Here is a 16,945-nt window from a genome sequence, read left to right as displayed (position 1 = left end):
GTAAGGGTAAAACCATCAGGAGTGTTACAGGGGTGAAATGACCCCAGGAGACAGTAAACTTAGTCAAATGTCCATTGTTTAAGGCAGTGCTGCTACCAAGGTATATGGCGGATGCAGGATGCTTGACCATAAATCTGTACAATCTGCAACTCTGCTTTCCTTAGCCACTGAAGTAAACAACTGGGATGTGGTACATGTCAGAAAGTGGCCACCCACCTGCTAAAGGTGAATAGTAAGAGGAAAACTGGCTGAGCATGAGCATATGTAACCTCTTGGGCTGAAATTCAGAGAAAGTTGGAAGACTGGCACAGTGGAGTAACTGTGTGTCACACTTCAGTTTACAGGTCTTTGTATCTAAATCTTATCACAGATTTAGAACAGTGAGAATGTTACTGGAGTCACCTGATGCATAAAGCATCATAAAAATAGAGCTTTCTTTAGTGTACAGTAAGAATGCCATTTCAGGCCAACAATAATTAATTGACTTACTGTAAATATAAGTAAAACAAAATAAGGAAGCAGTTTGGAACAAATACAAGCAGATGCATATATTGAAGGGCAATACCAACACATAGAAGTATGCAGAAAAGTCTCCTATCCAGTTGCATACTGCAAAAGTTTGCTTGAACTAAACAAGTATCAGAACATGTACAAGCCTTGGTGGGCTGCTACTCTGAGCTAGTATAGTCTATGTTGGTAATCAACAATTAGTGTTTGGTCTGTTTTTTAAAGTTATGCACATATTCTTAATGATTTCAAATGCTTAATGTTTTGTAATAGTCTTCAAATCATTCAGCTTTGTTTCTGAGACAGAAAGTCCCAAATAAAATAAAGGTTTTATATGCTGCTTATTGAACCAGGTAGGTATATTTTTTCAGGCATTATTATTCATATTTGTTAACAGTACCAAAAGGCAAAGGGTGTCCATTCCCACTTTTAATTCCCACTTTGTTTTGCTGCTTACTTCAAGGTGGCAGAAAGCTTTTCCTTTGTATGGTTGTAGAAGTACTGTCCCAGTCTGTATACATTTTTTATCTAAATTTCTTCAAGTAAAAGGCATCTTACTATTTTGAAAGATGTGGATGGAATAAATTAATTTCTGTTTAAATGACCACTGTACTGTGTCTTCTTTGTACCTGTTTAGCTTAAAAATTATTTAAAACTGTAATCAAAACCCAGCTATCTTCTGTCTATGTAGCCAAGTAGAAATTTGAGGCTGATGTACTGTTTCAGTTGTGTGCCCAATGTAGTATATTTTTCAATTTCTGGCTGAAAAATGCAAATGGGCCACTGAATATTCAGCTGATACCCTCCAAATGTCTAAAAATACTGGAGATCATAGTTTCAAATAAGAAGACGTATATAGATTCCGGTACCAATTTCCCATTTCTTCTCTCCACATCTAATAATACACCTTGAGACTGAACCAAATCAGAGATACTCAGAACTTCTTTTTAAAGAGATAGGTTCTTTTGTCTCCAGGGAGGCAAGTCATAAAATCAGCTAATCAGATATAGAAGGTTTACTGCTTATAATTGCCTCATTTATTCCTGCTAACTTTTGTCCTTTAGACTAGAGCATGTTTTCTTTTGTAACTGTGTGGTATGCCAGGTGTTTTGTGTGATATTAACTTATTCTTTCAAAACAAAATCTGCATGTTTCTCAGTTCCATCCATGCCAGTTTCTTAGTGTTTTTCCCACAAGAGCCTTGTTCAGTCACTATATGCAGTCTTCTCTTCTTTGTTCAGAAGTCAAATAAAAATCAAGAAGTTTCTTATGCTGTTTAGCCTGAAGTTCTTCAAGGTGTAATTCAGCATTAATTACAAAGGACTGAAATTAGATTTGATCCTTGTGGAGTAAAGATAAAATAATAAGCTGTATGTTTGTTGCTATTGTCTCTGGGCTATGAACATGTTAACAATGAAATTTTAAAATATTAATTAATTCAGAGCAGATCTGGACAGAAATCTTACTGGTAAATGCCTTCCAAGTGAAACTCACAACTTAGCTTCAATATTTCATTTGTTGTGTATGTCTCTTAAATACTATAGTGCCTACCTCTGAAAGTGACTTCAGAATGGTAATATACCTTTCAAGTTAGGTATGATTATTTAACAACTAATGCCTAATAATATATTTTGAAAATTGTTCATATCTTTTTAATGAAGGATGCTTGAGCTGATAATTTTCCATTTTAAAAATGCCAGTTGTAATATTTTGAGAAATATCAGTTAGTTTATCTGATTTCTTTTAAGGTGAGGCTCAGAGGTGCATTGAGTAATGTTTTCTTTTTTCCTCAGTCTTCGTCTCTTTTAATGCCGTATATAAGACAAGGAAAAAAGTGATATTTTTGTAATCCTCTCATGTTGTCCCTCCTTAGAAACATTGTAGAGCAATATTTTCTATAGATGCAGGGTTTGTAGTGAATTGAAGGTTCATGAGTTGATGGGATGAAAGCATATTCCCTTTAGCAGATGCTATGGAGGAACTTCCATGATAGGAGATCCTTTTCTTTTTTTTTTTTCTGTTGCTGGATCCAAATAACTAATATTTTCATTAGGAGAGAGATTTTTCTTATATTTTAATTTTTTACCTAGCTTAGTTGTGACCAGTGCATACTAAAAGCAAACTCATCAAACATTTCTTTTTCAGAAGTGTATAAGCTTATATTGTTTGGGTTTTTTTTCTTTAAAAGGTAACAGAATCTCCAGCAGACGTAGCAGAAAGAGCAGACAGAATTATTACCATGCTGCCTTCTAGTCCCCATGCAAAAGAAGTTTACACAGGAGCAAATGGAATTCTAAAGTAAGACTTTTTGTAGTTTGGAGAATTTCCACTTGTACTCAAGGTTTGTCTGATGATTGCTGTTGTAACTCTTCCCGTGCCTTCAGGGCACTTAATTCAATGTTCTCTGTTCTGTCACTATTGATATTTCTAATTATATAAGTTCTCTCATACAGTGCTGCTTTTGAATGGCTTTTGGCTCAAGTCTTTATTTTATTTTCAGTAGAATAATAATTTTTGTGCATTTCAGGCAATTTAACTATTATCTGCCTTTTCAGTTTCATGGTTCTTTTGCCGTAATGTGATGTACTACACTCAAGTACATCTAGAATATTTGCTGGCAACTATTTTTTGAGCAACAAATAGTATTTGTTGCTCAAATACTATTTTCTTTACCTTGAAGTCCTATAAATTAAATATTCTGAATAGACACCATTATGTCTTATGTTGTTAAAGTGTTAACATAGAATAGCTGACAAGACATTCTTGATTTCTACTCTTATTATCTGTTTATTACAGAAAAAAATGCCTTAAGATTTTGTTTAATGTGAAGCAGTGTTTTTTAACTTTTGTGGTGGGATTTCCACTGAGCCTTAAATCCATAGTCTGCAGAATTCTAATGCTCAGAGTTTTTGAACTTGCCAAATCAAATATATATATAGTTTAAAAATGTGTTCTAGCTACATATGCACTGCTTCTGGCAGGCTGACTGAGGCTACTGGATACCTCTGAGGATCATGTAGTCTCTTAAGAGCTATCCAGGTTAATAAGGTAAATGGAAAAACATACAGAAGACAAAAGTACAGTAGATTTTTAAAAAAATTATGATCAAAAATTATCAAAAAGTATGAAATTATTACCTTTTTAAGTATTGATTGCACAGTATTAGGATGCAGTGATAAGGAAATGGAAGTGGAAGGGGGAATTTCTGTTGCTCTTGCTAGATAAGAATAATAGTTGATTCTTTCCCTTATTGTCTGTAGTTTAGTTCCGCATAAGGTAGGAGTGAGCAAATCTAAGTATCTATAGCTTAGACCCTTCAGGGAAGATGGGTAATAGGATCAGCCCCACAAAGCTCAGGAAAGAGCTGTGGGAGGACTGCACCCGTGATGGCAGTGGTTTGAAGAACAATTGGCAGTACGTACTGGTACAGTACAGCAGTAAATCTTCTTGAGTACATAGAAGTGGGAAATCCAGCAGGAAACAGAGCATGTGGAAAGCAGTCCTCTGCTGCTGCAGTTTCTCAGCCTCTGTATTAAGAGAAGTGTAATTTGGCAGTAGTGAGTAATTGTGGCTCTGAGTGAGCTGGTCCTTGCTGACTGGTTTGATTTTCATAATTTTCTGAAGCTTTTAAAGCTTTGCAGAAGAAAACCTCAATAATGTGAAGTGTTTAAAGGTTGAGTTAGTCATCCCACTGTGTTACCAAGGAGCCTGTGCCATTGTGCCTTCTTCTGAACATCAAGGGGAGATGATGTAGTACCTTATCTGCTGCATTGGTTTTTGTTTGCATGTGTTCAAACTAACTGCAGCAGCACAAGGGATGAGTTTTGTGTATGTGGCACTGTTTGACTCTGGAGTGCCAGTAGGGTCACAATGTATGTATATGTTGAAAGACTATTTCCAGCAATCTGGGTAATTCAATTAAGTGAAATCCACTGTACTGCCAACAGCATGCAAGGTGCAGTGGATCTCTTTGTCTGCCATGAGTTGCTTTAAATGGGATATGTTTTTATGACTGAAAAATTCTGGTGTTCGATTTCATGGTGATTGCTGGTCGGGTGGACATGAAATCATGGTGCAGTTCAATGGAAAGAGGAATAAAAATCAACTTTTTTGTTGTGGAGGGCATTGAAGAAGTTAACATTTTTTAAATTTCAAAAATTTTATCATGTTTTTTAATCAAATAAAGAGCTTTCTGTAATCTACAGTTTGAAATACAGATCTGCCTAAATGTACTGGCTATCAGTGGGAAAACATTTTTCTCCATGCTTCACTTCAAATCTTCAGTGGGCTTTTTTTGGTTTTAGTTATGGTCTTTATGGAGAACAAATTATAGAATGATTAAAAGAATGCAATCAGACCATTCTGATATAAGAACTTAAGATACTGTATATATAAAAATAGTATTTTATCTTTATATATTAAACTTTATGCTGCATCAACAGTTGCTTAGAATGCATCTTAGGTAATCTGTATATTATATAGTGCTCAACTTGTGTAATGGAAGATTTTCCTAGTGTGACCTTTTTGTGTATTTTTTTAATAGTGTTTAGAAAAACATTGGTTTTTGTGTTCAGCTGTTATTGGGCTTTGAGTAGTTAACAGCTTCAGTATGCATACTGAGCAGATCTTGCTCAATAAGGTTTAAAACTTCATATTTACTAGTGTACCAAAAAATATCTGCACATTTGTCACGCTGATGGAAGCCAGTGCCATGGTAATAGTTGCAAATATCTTCTGAAAATAATAATTATAATAATAAATCTTTATTTTAGGAAAGTGAAGAAAGGCTCATTGCTAATAGATTCCAGCACTATAGATCCAGCAGTTTCAAAAGAATTAGCCAAAGCTGCTGAAAAAACGGGAGCAGTTTTCATGGATGCCCCAGTTTCTGGAGGTAAGTCTTCATTAGCAGTTTACCTCATATTGGACAAGTTGTCTGTGTCTTTGTGTGCAGTTTCAGTCACCAATTTGTACCCTTGTTGCTATAAGTTGCTTTTCTTTGCTATATGTACAGTATTCTGTTTTGTTGTTGTTGTTTAATTGCATTACAGATATGTATAACAGGAGTATTTTTAGGATTTAGGAGTATGCTTTTGAAAAACAGCTTGGAGAATCATCTTTCTTGGGTATTGTACAGTGGTCCTTTTAATTTAACTTCTTTCATAAAGCTGCATTTTTATACAGTTATTCACATTCCTTTAGCCTCCATCTCTTTCTTCCTGTTAGGGAAAAACTGGTTGTCATTAAGCAGTTCTGTTGCTTTTTCATTAATTAAAAAGGAAATAATGAAGTGAGGAATATAAGATTTCTTATCAAAAGAAAACAGAGATTTGTCTGGTTTGTAACAACTGAAGAATGTGGGTGATAATTGTCTATTCTTAAAAGTTACTGACTATTGATCTCTGAGTATTTAGTCTCTTGTAAGAAATAATATAGAGCAGGAAAGACTTCTCAATTTGTGGACAGAGGACAGCAGAAACATAAAATTAATGTTCTGAAAACAAAACCATTACAGGTCATTTCTATTGTTGAATTCTTCTCCAAAATACCTAGAATTAGAAGGTGAGGAAACCTTATTTTTGTGGGAAAATCTTGAGGATTTTACAATCTGGTCTAAAAATTAATGTAACTGGCATTTTGAGAATTCTTTATTTTCCTGATGAATGTCAGTGATGAGCAAAAACTGTCAATCAATCTGTTTCATTTTCAACTGGGAACTAAGGCAGGATTTGACTACATACTAGAAGCCAAAATTTTCATCCAAATTCTATTGTGAACACAAAGTATGCAGATCCAGGTAGGTGATGCTGGAGAATATAATGGAGAAGACAAGATTCTTGCTTCACAGCCAAAATGTTAGTTCTGTTTTATAAAGCTAGATAGCTAATCAGCCTGGGAAGAAAAAACAAAGAAAAATTATATTGTGGGCAGATTATGTATCTCTCCAATCCTTCTTTTTAAACACAGCATGGCTTTTTGCTTATCAGTTGGGCAGTTCTGACCTACTTGTATGTTGTTTTCTTCAATCCCCTTCTGCCAAGTATGTTATTTTCCTCAAGGAATTATTTACCTTTTAGAAATGTCTATAATTTATTTTCATCTTTAAGTTTTTGGTGTAAGACTGACTATAACTATAAAGAAGAAAAGGAAGAGTTTGATTCCGAAGGAACTGTAGCTGCTTAGGGGATTTTATTCTTGAGAAAAACGTAAGGCCAAGATAGAGAGTTAATATGATAACATGTAGCTGACTAGTATGAATACAGATGGCTTTTTTGGTGTTAGTGGTTTATCTGAATGGTGACTAGTGTCAGATACAGATTGAGGGATATCCTGTATCAGAGGGAAAGAATACATTTAACTTTCTAGTCCTTAATATATTTGTGAAGCCCAAGGAATGCTCTGTACAAATCATGTTTAAAGTGGGTACTTGCTAGAAATGTGGAGAAGTTAGGTCTGTTGAGAAAAAAACCTTTAATGCTGTGCTTTGTTATTTCCATCTTTCAGTACCTAACTCATCAAGTCTTTGGGGTATTTTTATATGTCCTGACTGCATTGTTGGCTTTCAGACAAAACACTAAATGGAGAAGTATGCTCGGCTCTCTAGAAATTGGCAGGCACTATGCTGTTGCTGTGCAATGCAATAGAGTTGGCAGGAGTTTCAAGGAGTGTTGGTGGGACATAGGGAGGTGGAAGGGAAAGCAGCATGCCTGAACTGTCCTCTTTAGAGATGTCTGTTTACTAGCTGTTATTGGCAGACAACTCCAGTTTTGTTTTTAGGTATTTGGGTGTTGCCTGATGTTAACATTCATCTGCACTGTGAACAAATTCACAAACTGAGTAATATTTTGAAAATTGCTTGGTCTGTAAACCCTAGGGAGAGAGAGCAATGATTTTAATCCTGTTCTGACATGGCAAATGAAGAATCTTCGGGCACAGCATTAGGGCCAGATTTTAGTGGCTTGTTTGCAGTCTTGCCCCCAAAAGATGCTTCCTCTTGATCTTTTCCAGATGGGCTGCATGCCAACTTAGTGCTGTCTTCTTCATATTATTGGCCTACAGCATTTACTTGCAGCTTACAGTCAGGACCCATTAAGTAGAAGTTGATGAACCAAGTCCTTATAGTATTATTTTGTATTAAGTGACTTCAGAAAATACTTCTCATCCTCATGGTTGCATGCAGATTATGCTGCTAATGCTGTCTAGAGATAGCAATCGCTTTAGCCCGGGATTAGGATCTCTTGCAGGTCCACATGAGAAAGTTGTGTTATGGTTCCCAGCGCTGCCCTGGTTTGTGGTCTCTTTGTGAGCATGGGACAAATGGGGAAACATCTTCAAAATCCATGTTTGTTTGTTTGTTTGTTTGTTTTAATCTGGACAGGAAAGCTATCTCTTTGGAAAGGTTGGGTTCTTCGTCTTTGTATGTATAAAACTATTTTAAGGCATGCATATCTCAGAAGCATATTTAAAACTGGGTCCTGTTGGCACAAGGTTCTACTGGCTAAGTACAGGATCTAAATTTATCCTTCAAGAATTGTGTCAAAATTGTCCTCCCACTGATTTCAGTAGAAGTATGATAAAGATTCTCGCCTCATAATCCAGAGCTAACTTCACTAGTGTCTTCACTGAGTCTGTTGTAGTAGTTCTCTAAATCAGTACACAAGATATTAGTTTCCTAATATGTTGGCTGTATACTGGCTGATTTTTTTTCTTTATTTCTAATGTAATTCTTTCTATGTTTTAAGCATTGTTAGTGTTCAGATACAACCTTTTCAACTTCTTTCCCCTTCCACTGACTATTAAAATCTTATCAGCTCTGTATCTGCTTAAAATACATTGTAGTGCATTCTACTGGAACTTCATAAAAATATGTGACAACTTGATTTGTTTTTCTTGTTTTGGGGGTATGAAAAAAGGTTTTCAACTATTTTGTAAGTCTGGTTCTTTAAGATCTGATAATGAAACTTTAGATCTTCCTTCCTCCTCACTGTATCCTTTAGACAAGAGAGTAGTCAGTTAAAAAGTCAAACTGCTAATTGTTAATAACAGCTGTCATATAGAGAACTGTAGTCAGACTAAAATGGTAAAAAAGAGGAGAATAATTTTTTTTTCTTTAGAAACTGTGCATTGGAGGTTGCACATTGGAGGTGTGACCAGAAGAGGTTGTGGTTTCTATTCCAGCTGTCATTTGAAACTGTTTCATCTTATAGTCCTGCTTCCATAAACTTCAGCTGATCATAAAGTGATGGAAACAGTAGTAGTAGCAACACTGACAAGTTAAGACTTCAGGTCACTGATGACATAAAGTACAATGTGAGTCCTTGAGGTGTGCATTGCAGACTTATTCCCTGCATGGCCAGATCTCTACTTAATAGGGAGCAAAGGAAAAAAATTATTAGAAACACTCTGAAACACTGGAGATATTTTATTTTATTTATTTTATTTCAAAGAGCAATATATTTCAGGATACCAGTTTTTTTCCCTTTTTCTTAGAAAGGGCACTTTGCTAAAATAGGAGAAGTGAGTTATATGTTTCTCTACTTGACCATTGAAGGCACTTAGTGCTGTGCCTTTTCCAAGGGAAGCAGAAGAGTTAAAACTTTATGCACACCAATATTTGCAAAGATTATTTGAAAGACTCATTCAGACTAGACTAAATAATAGGTAATAGGAATGAGTAGTTCAAACATTGCATCTCTTAGCTTGTAAATTCTGTTGTAATAAAGGTGCATAATCAATATCTTTGCCAGAATTAAACTGATGTAATAGACCTGTCTTTGCTGGGGAGCCTTGGTAGAGCTACTTGAACTGGCTTCATTAAGTTCTGTCTGCTTTGTTTCTTTATCTTTGTGCACCTTTAGAGAAGTGCAATCTTATGACTTCATGGGAGAGGAAAAGTTGGTGGGTTACTTCAATGTTTCTAATTTCAGGCATCATGTATTTTTTTTATACAAGCACAATAAATAAAATAAGGAATGTCCTGAATTTGGTGGTATAGAGGTTTGGTGTGGTTTTGGCTTTCTGGTCTGGTAATGCAGTGATTGGATCTGTTAGGATCCTTGAAACGCTATAAAGATAGAGCAGGTTCATGAATTTAGAAATAATAATTCTGACCTATCCCCCTCAATAGCAGGTGTTCTTGTTGGCAAGGAAAAACATCTAAAGGCATAGTAGTATTTGCTCCATTATCGTTTCTGGATTTATGTTTTTGTGCTTTATTTTTAAAGCCTAAATGTGTGTGCTCAGAATGGCCACAATGTTCTCTGTGTTCCTGGTACTGAGCATAACACTTTTACCTCACTTGCTTTGCTCTTCCTCAGTCACTGTATGCCTTGTGTAATTTTTTTCTTTCCCAACATTTTTCTTAATTTCTCTGTTTACATTTTTTTCTGAATACATTTGATCATATTCATTCTTTGGAAAGTCTGTGATTTAGGGATGGTAGTAGAAATTACAATGTACAACCTTAATACTAAAGGTAGTGTGAAAAATATTATGAGTTATTCTGAAATTTAGATGAGAGAAAATACTGCAGAAAGTAACTCATGACAAAAAAGGGAAGAATTGGCTCAACTGATTTAAGGAAGCTGCAATGAGGATGAAGAAGTATTTTGAAATCTGAGATGCCTAAAAAGCTTCTGATTTCTAATAACTTATGGTTTAAATTGTATAAAAAACTTATCTGTCAAAATAAAGCTAGTTTAATAGATCTCTTTTGTTGGAGAGAAGAAAAAACTGAAGATCTTGAAAATCTTACGCATTGGTAAAATGTATATTTTGACACAGGGAAGGGAGGAAGTATAAAGCTTGTGCAAATATCACTGTGTTGGCAGCAGCTGTTGTTTCAGAAGAGTTAGGTAGTATATTTATTTATGTGCTGACTTTGCAAGGCTATTTTTCTTCTGTAAGTCTATTATGCCTTTTTCATTCTCTATAATATAAAATAAAATAAAAGGTACCAGAAGGTAAGGAGGAATAAACAGATTTGTTCAGAATGTCATCTAAAAATGTTCACTGGGGTGGAGACAGCAATCCTACAATGACTAAAAGGGTGGAATAAATTATTTTATTAAAGCATATTGTATATTTTGGCAATAAAATTGTGTGTAGTCTGGCCAAATAGTGACCAATGTGCAGAGAAACATATCTGTCTCCATTTATTCGAAGGTGTAAAGATGAGTTATTCAGGCCGGCTCAATGGGACATAACCAGGAATAATAGGCTGGAAATCATTAAGGAAAGAAAAATGCGTGCCGTGTCTACCAGGAAAAATGTCCTAACGACATTCTTCATACACTGTGGAATAATTTCCAAAGGAGATGGTTGAAGCCAAATATCTCAACATGCTTGAAACTGTACTGGGCAAAGTGCTAGGAAGGAACTATTCTGTGGGGAAAAATCTACGACTGGCAGGAGGATGGCTACATGATCTAATCGGTCTTTTCCATCTCTAATGTCTACAATCCTGTTGTGTTCTCACACATGGTGTTCAAAAACAGTTAAAAGAAAACTGTCCAGATGGAAGTTAGAAATCCCTGTGGCACTCTTTGAAAAAGAGTAAGGAATAACTGCAGAGTTAGAGCCAACATTCCTTCTCTCAGTAAAAATGGTTCTAATATTCACGGCTGTATGTGAGCTGTTACCACATTCCTAATAACTGCTCTGTTTGTTTGTGGTTACTTTAATGCTAGTATCTGCCTCTTCCTGTCAAATGTTCTGAGATACCCAGAGTAAGAATGATCTATAAATGCCAGCCTGTCATAAGTCCTAGGGAATAAAAGTTAATTTACTATCATTTTTTAATTTTTGATTGCTTCTCTTAGGGAATGTTTAAGGTTAAGGGGTTGCAGGTGGTGTTTGAGAATGTTTCTGGAATGAAGTGATGACTTTGAAGCTTCATGCTAAGTTTATTTTGGTTTTAAACATTCATGGGCTTCTTTTTCTCTCTTTTTGTTCTTTCAATGGAGTGCCTTGTTCAAAGTGTGTATTTTTCATGTAGTCAAAAAACCCTAGTGTGATTCCTGTGCTTTTGGGACAGTGGGGATGATGAGCACCAGACCTTAATAATCCCCTGACTCCATATGAGTCTTAATTGTGCACTGTGCTAAATGTGGATGGTGCACATGTCAATAGTGTGCCCAGCACCAGGCACACCAGAGCAGGAAGTCCAAACTGGAAGGCACTGCACAGAGTAGACTGGGAGTGAGTGCCCTGTGCCTGCACAGTGCCCATCACCACGGGGACAGCCCCACCAGCTACAAGCCTTGGAGGTGCTGCTGGAGAAAATGCAGTTTTCGATGAGTCTTAATGAAAAGCAGTTATACTTGTAATTCAGTGTTGCCTTAAACAGATTTTTTCAGTCTGTGTGTGGAATTCTTGTTTGTTGGGAAAAAAGTCCACAGAAACCTGACTAAATGGTTTCAGCTGGAATATCTTAGTAGCTGGTACAGTGTTGGGCTTTTTTGTTTCAGAATGAGAATAAAGTTGATAACACATTGATGTTTAGTTGTTGCTAAGTAGTGCTTACTTCAAGTCAAGGAGTTTCAGTTTCCCATGCTCTGTCAATAAGGAAATGCACACCAAGCCAGAAGGGAGCATTGCCAGGACAGCTGACCTGAACTGGCAAAAGGGTTATATTCCTTTGATAGAACTCGTATAGCTCCGTATATAAACTGGGAGAATTGCCTGGGAGGGGCTGATTGCTGCTCAGGAATGGGCTGGACGTTAGTCAGTGGAGCAACTGTATTGTGCATCACTTGTCGTTCTTGGGTTTAATTTCACTCTTTTTGTTGCCTCCTTTTCATCACCATTTAAAAAATTATTATTGATATTATTGTTGATAGCATTATTATAATCATTATATTTTATTTCCATTGTTAAAGTGTTCTTATGTCAACACATGGATTTTACCTTTTTTTATGTTTCTCCTCTCTATCCCGCTGGGGAAGGGTGAGGGGTGAATGAGTGAGTGGCTGCGTGGTACTTCTTTGCCAGCTGGGGTAAACCATAGCACTTATTTAAATGGACTGGGCCACTGAAGATGTGGCATAACATAGAATTACATGTTTTATTTTGTCTCTTATTCATCAAGGGAGATCTGCAGATCTTACACTAGACATGTGGAAAGAAACATTAACATCCTAAGTGTTTGAACCTTAGGAGTCATCTAAGATCTTAGGACACATTTGTGCAAACTGCTCTGTGTTGAAGAACACACAGCCCTTTAAACATTTTATCTAAAGGAGCCAAAAAGAAAAGAAACAAACACACATGGACTAAATTTTGCAGGCAGGGACGGCTAACCTTGTCTTGTAGTGCAGGCCTTTGAAAAGTAAATCACTTGTTGATCCCCTAAATAGCTGAATCCAGGATGAGTAGGAATGAAAGCTGATCTTCTATTGACCCCCATCTGGATGATGCTAGTATTCTGGATTCCTTTTGTTTAATTTTTAAAGTCATAGTGACGAGTTGACCAAATATTGGGTTTATTTATGAAAATATTTTCCTATGATCCGGGGCCATTCTAAATCACTGGATCATTGCAGAATGTTGCCTTGTAGTGGAGGACATTTTTATGTTTTGAAAAGAATCTTAAGTTGTGCAAATAAAAAGGGGGAGAACGTTCTAGCAGAAGTAATCCCTCTGCACTTCAAACAAATACCTGAAAATTATTCCACATTTGCAATGTTTCCTGTAGTACTGCCCATTGTGAGACAATTCAGTAGACTGAGCTTTCGTGCTTAGCAGAACAGCTCCTGGTTAATCCACAGGGAGCACACAGAAATACCAAGATTTCCTAATTCTTCTTCCTTCAACCACATTTTAAAAAACCATGGTTTGTATTATGAAATAAAACAGTAAGGGAAAGAATATTGCCTTTTACCGTTAATAATCATTTAGAATCCAGCTGTCAGCATACAAACTATTCAAATGTTCACCTTTTGGTTTGTCCAACAGTATTCAGTCCTGTTGGCTCACCACTTCAGTCTACTGAAAAGTGGAGGACAGAGTGGTCTTGCAGTTCCAGAGCTGAAGAAACAGTTTTTACTAACTACAGTTCTATTCATGCCGAGCACAACATAGGACCCGAAGTGGGAAAAAAAAATATTTACTGCACTGTATTTGACCTATAATTTTAACCCTTAAAATTATAGGGTTAACCTTATTTTATTTTCTGTAGTTTTGCTGGGAAAAAAATCCCATTGTGTGGGTTTTCCTAAACCTTGTACAGCTTTAACCAGTATCTCTTTGTAAGAGAAAATTAAGAGATGACTTGATGGGAACAGAGTAATGCATGGAAATGTTAACCCTGATGCCATACCTTCAGTTTCTGTTCCTGGTTCTGTAAGCAGTTGTGTTTTAATTATTCTGTGTTGTAGAAGAATGTTAAATTATTTGTGGTAAAATGGGCAGAACAGTGTGAAACACCGTGGAATACTTTAAATTCTTTCTGTATTTTAATCCACATAATGATTTGATAGTATCCCACTATGTTGTTTGTCTTCAGGTAAACTAATGGGGTTAGGGTTTTTTTTTTAGTGTGAAGCTTAGAAAATTGTGAGGAATACTGATCTGACATCTAATTATCCATTGCTTTATTTACTGAGTTGCTGCAAACTGTGTAAGTTCCTAGTTCCTCCGTAACCATATAGCTTAACCATACACAGTAAGAAATGTGCATTTTGGATGTCATTTTGTTTTCAATCCATGTTTCCATTGCTTTCTGAGAATGTATGGTGGGAATGTGTGACTTGTGGCTCTTAGTGTGCTTGCCACAGGGAGTACAGGGAAAGTCACTGACTTTTAGCTTTGGCTGAGGAGCATATTATTTGTGTTTCATTTGTGTTAGATTTCTTGGGTTCACTTAAAATTGTGGATTTCCTTATAAAACTAACATGGAGGTAATCTATAGAGACATATGACTATACATAGTTAGTTGTTCCAACTTGCTTGATTCCTGAGGTCCAACATTTTTCTGATCAAATTACTTCCAGAATTGCTACAATTGCTAGTCATCTGAAAGCAGTATTTGGTAGCAGCTAGATGCTTTTTGTTTTGAAAAAGGCATTTTATGTCGCATGTGTGGGAAGAACAGCAATTTTCTTCCTCTTTTAAAAGTTGAAGGACAGCTGGAGAAAGAAATGTTCAGTAGGTTATCAGCATGTGAAGTGCTGTTGTGGTAGAGCCCTATATAGTTAGAGCAAACTAGGGGTGTGTCTAACTTTCCTCTTTCTGCAGATGCTCATCTTAGGATTTATATTAGTGGGGAGTTAGGGGTGAGGCTGGGGCAGTGGTAGGCTTTTGTAGCGGAAGCACTAAATGAGAAACTGATGTGAATTTGGCAAGCAGGAGAGTTCCTGAGATAGAGCATCCTCTTAACAGCCTCAGCCTGAGTCTTGGCTGCCTTGGAGGGCTCCCACCCTGTCCAAGATGGAAGTTCCTGCGGAGAGCCCTAATAGTATCTCTCCCTGCCTCAAGGAATCATTTTAAGGCATGGAGCTTAACTGCTGTGAAACAATGCACAAATGCCTCCCAGGACCAAAATGAACATACTTGATCACCTAAATGCATCATTCCAGTTGCAGAACAAGCTGGACTATAGAAAAGCATTTCTATTAGTAGTGCAACAACTGGCGTACCTATTAAAGAAGTTGGTTAATCTGTTACTGTTTGGTCACTGGTACTTTTTTTCCCACTGCATTAATATGCTTAGCAATTCTTAACACTAAAAGTGACTATGTGCACTTACTTAGTATGTTGTTTTCTTTAGTAGACAATTACACCAATCTTGAATGGAGCAATTTTTTGGTTGCTGGGGTAAAGGAATCTTAGGAGATTGAAACAGTAGGCAGCAAAGCTTGTTAAGGAGGTTTTTATTTTACAAGCCCTCAAGAATTCAGAATATGGCTTGCTTACTACTTTAAAAAGTCCAAATGTCCTTATAGACTCCATTTCAGAGCCAGCATCAAATCTGTGCTATACTTGTCTAAAAATCCAAACATGCACTCTTGGCTGTTACTGTTTACTGAATCAGAACCCTACTGTTTCTACTTGCACTGTATCTAATTTATCGTAAGTGACCGCAAAAACTAGAATTATTTATATGTTGGCACCTAACAGCTCCACTATAGTTAAGGGTCTGTTGGCATTTCCATTATAAACCTTCCTTTGAGAGGTTTATAACTTGGTGGTTTTACTTTTGCTTCAGGCTCAAATGTGCCATTTTCATCTAAGCACAAATTCTTCTACAGAATCTCATTTAAATCAGTTTGGCCATTATTTATTTTAGAGTGTGTATGTTGGGGAGTGGAAGGGAACACACTATTTAATTTTGGTTTCAGAAGCTTTTTGGTCAGACTATATAATGAAAGAAAAATGGTGCTTTTTATTTTAATTTGTAGGGACTTAAACCTTCCTTGGATTTGTTGGAGTTACTAAGCCCATGCTTTTTCAGGTTTCTGCCAATGCTCACATGCAACACATCCACTCCCACTCGTCCACCCACCCATCTCGCCTGCCCCTGTCCAATGACATGCTTTGAGGAAGCGTCCCCAGGCTTCTGGCAGAGAAAGCTTTTTTGGGGAAGTGGATGAAGTAACATACAATGGGTGTCCTGTTGTGAGGCCTTAGGCCAACCAGTCCAACTGAGGAAGCAGATGGAGCTTAATTGGAAAAAGACGGGCTGAGTGCAGTTGTCAGTCAAATGTAACCCTATGTGGTTAAGAGTGGCATTTCCTATGGCTCTGCCATTTCTTGTGGGATCTCTGTAAATTACTACTTGGGTGCAGTAATTCTCAGTTTAAAAGTGGCATGAGTTGCCATTTTCCCTTACTCCTGAATGCTGAACCACAGAGGATTTCAACACTTTTTTTAGTCAGAAATTCTTGCCATATTACTCTATTATTATGCTAATTAAATTCTTGCCACACGAATAATAGGTATCTGTAATGTTTCAGTACTAATCATAGTAATGAAGTACCACTGTTCTTTTTGCACAGTGACTTAAGAGTACAAAGAAGGGAAATGGTGTACAGAGAGGTAGAAGGTTTTATTAGACCAAATAATACAGCTGAAAATAGAAAACAAGTTTCTGAGTCAGTTCTTTCACCACATTACACAAGAAGCAGTAAAGTACAATAGTGTTTGTTGGTTTTTTCTTTTGCTATTGAATTACAAGAAAAAACTAGTCAATGGCAAACAAAGTAGGGAGAGAATATGTGGTTTGGCAGCTTCTTGTGTACTCGTCCTTTTGGGATCTTTTTATTTCAGGTAATGCATGCAGATTAGTGATTGGACAGACAAGTAATGAAAATGCTTTGTTATATTTTGTCTTCTGTTTTATTAGCAAAAAATAAAAGGGAAGCATGAGTATAATTATGGCAGCAGATACAAACAGCTTTTTGCACCATAAAACATTAGATCCCATTGAAGTATTTGAAAG

At 36.5% G+C, this 16,945-nt stretch overlaps 1 protein-coding gene across 2 annotated transcripts in view; it reads left to right on the top strand.

The window, feature by feature from the left end:
• HIBADH (3-hydroxyisobutyrate dehydrogenase) overlaps positions 1–16,945 on the top strand; it is an 86,557-nt gene that overhangs the window by 10,143 nt on the left and 59,469 nt on the right. For both annotated transcript variants that reach the window (XM_064412980.1, XM_064412989.1), the window contains exons 3-4: positions 2,696–2,805; positions 5,280–5,401. In XM_064412980.1, coding sequence (XP_064269050.1) covers positions 2,696–2,805; positions 5,280–5,401 — 232 coding nt within the window. The remainder of the gene's footprint in view (positions 1–2,695; positions 2,806–5,279; positions 5,402–16,945) is intronic.

This window comes from Passer domesticus, chromosome 1 (assembly GCF_036417665.1).
Source record: "Passer domesticus isolate bPasDom1 chromosome 1, bPasDom1.hap1, whole genome shotgun sequence".
NCBI lineage: Eukaryota > Metazoa > Chordata > Aves > Passeriformes > Passeridae > Passer > Passer domesticus.
Note: the sequence above shows the minus strand (reverse complement) of the source record. Positions and strands in the feature narration are given on the sequence as shown.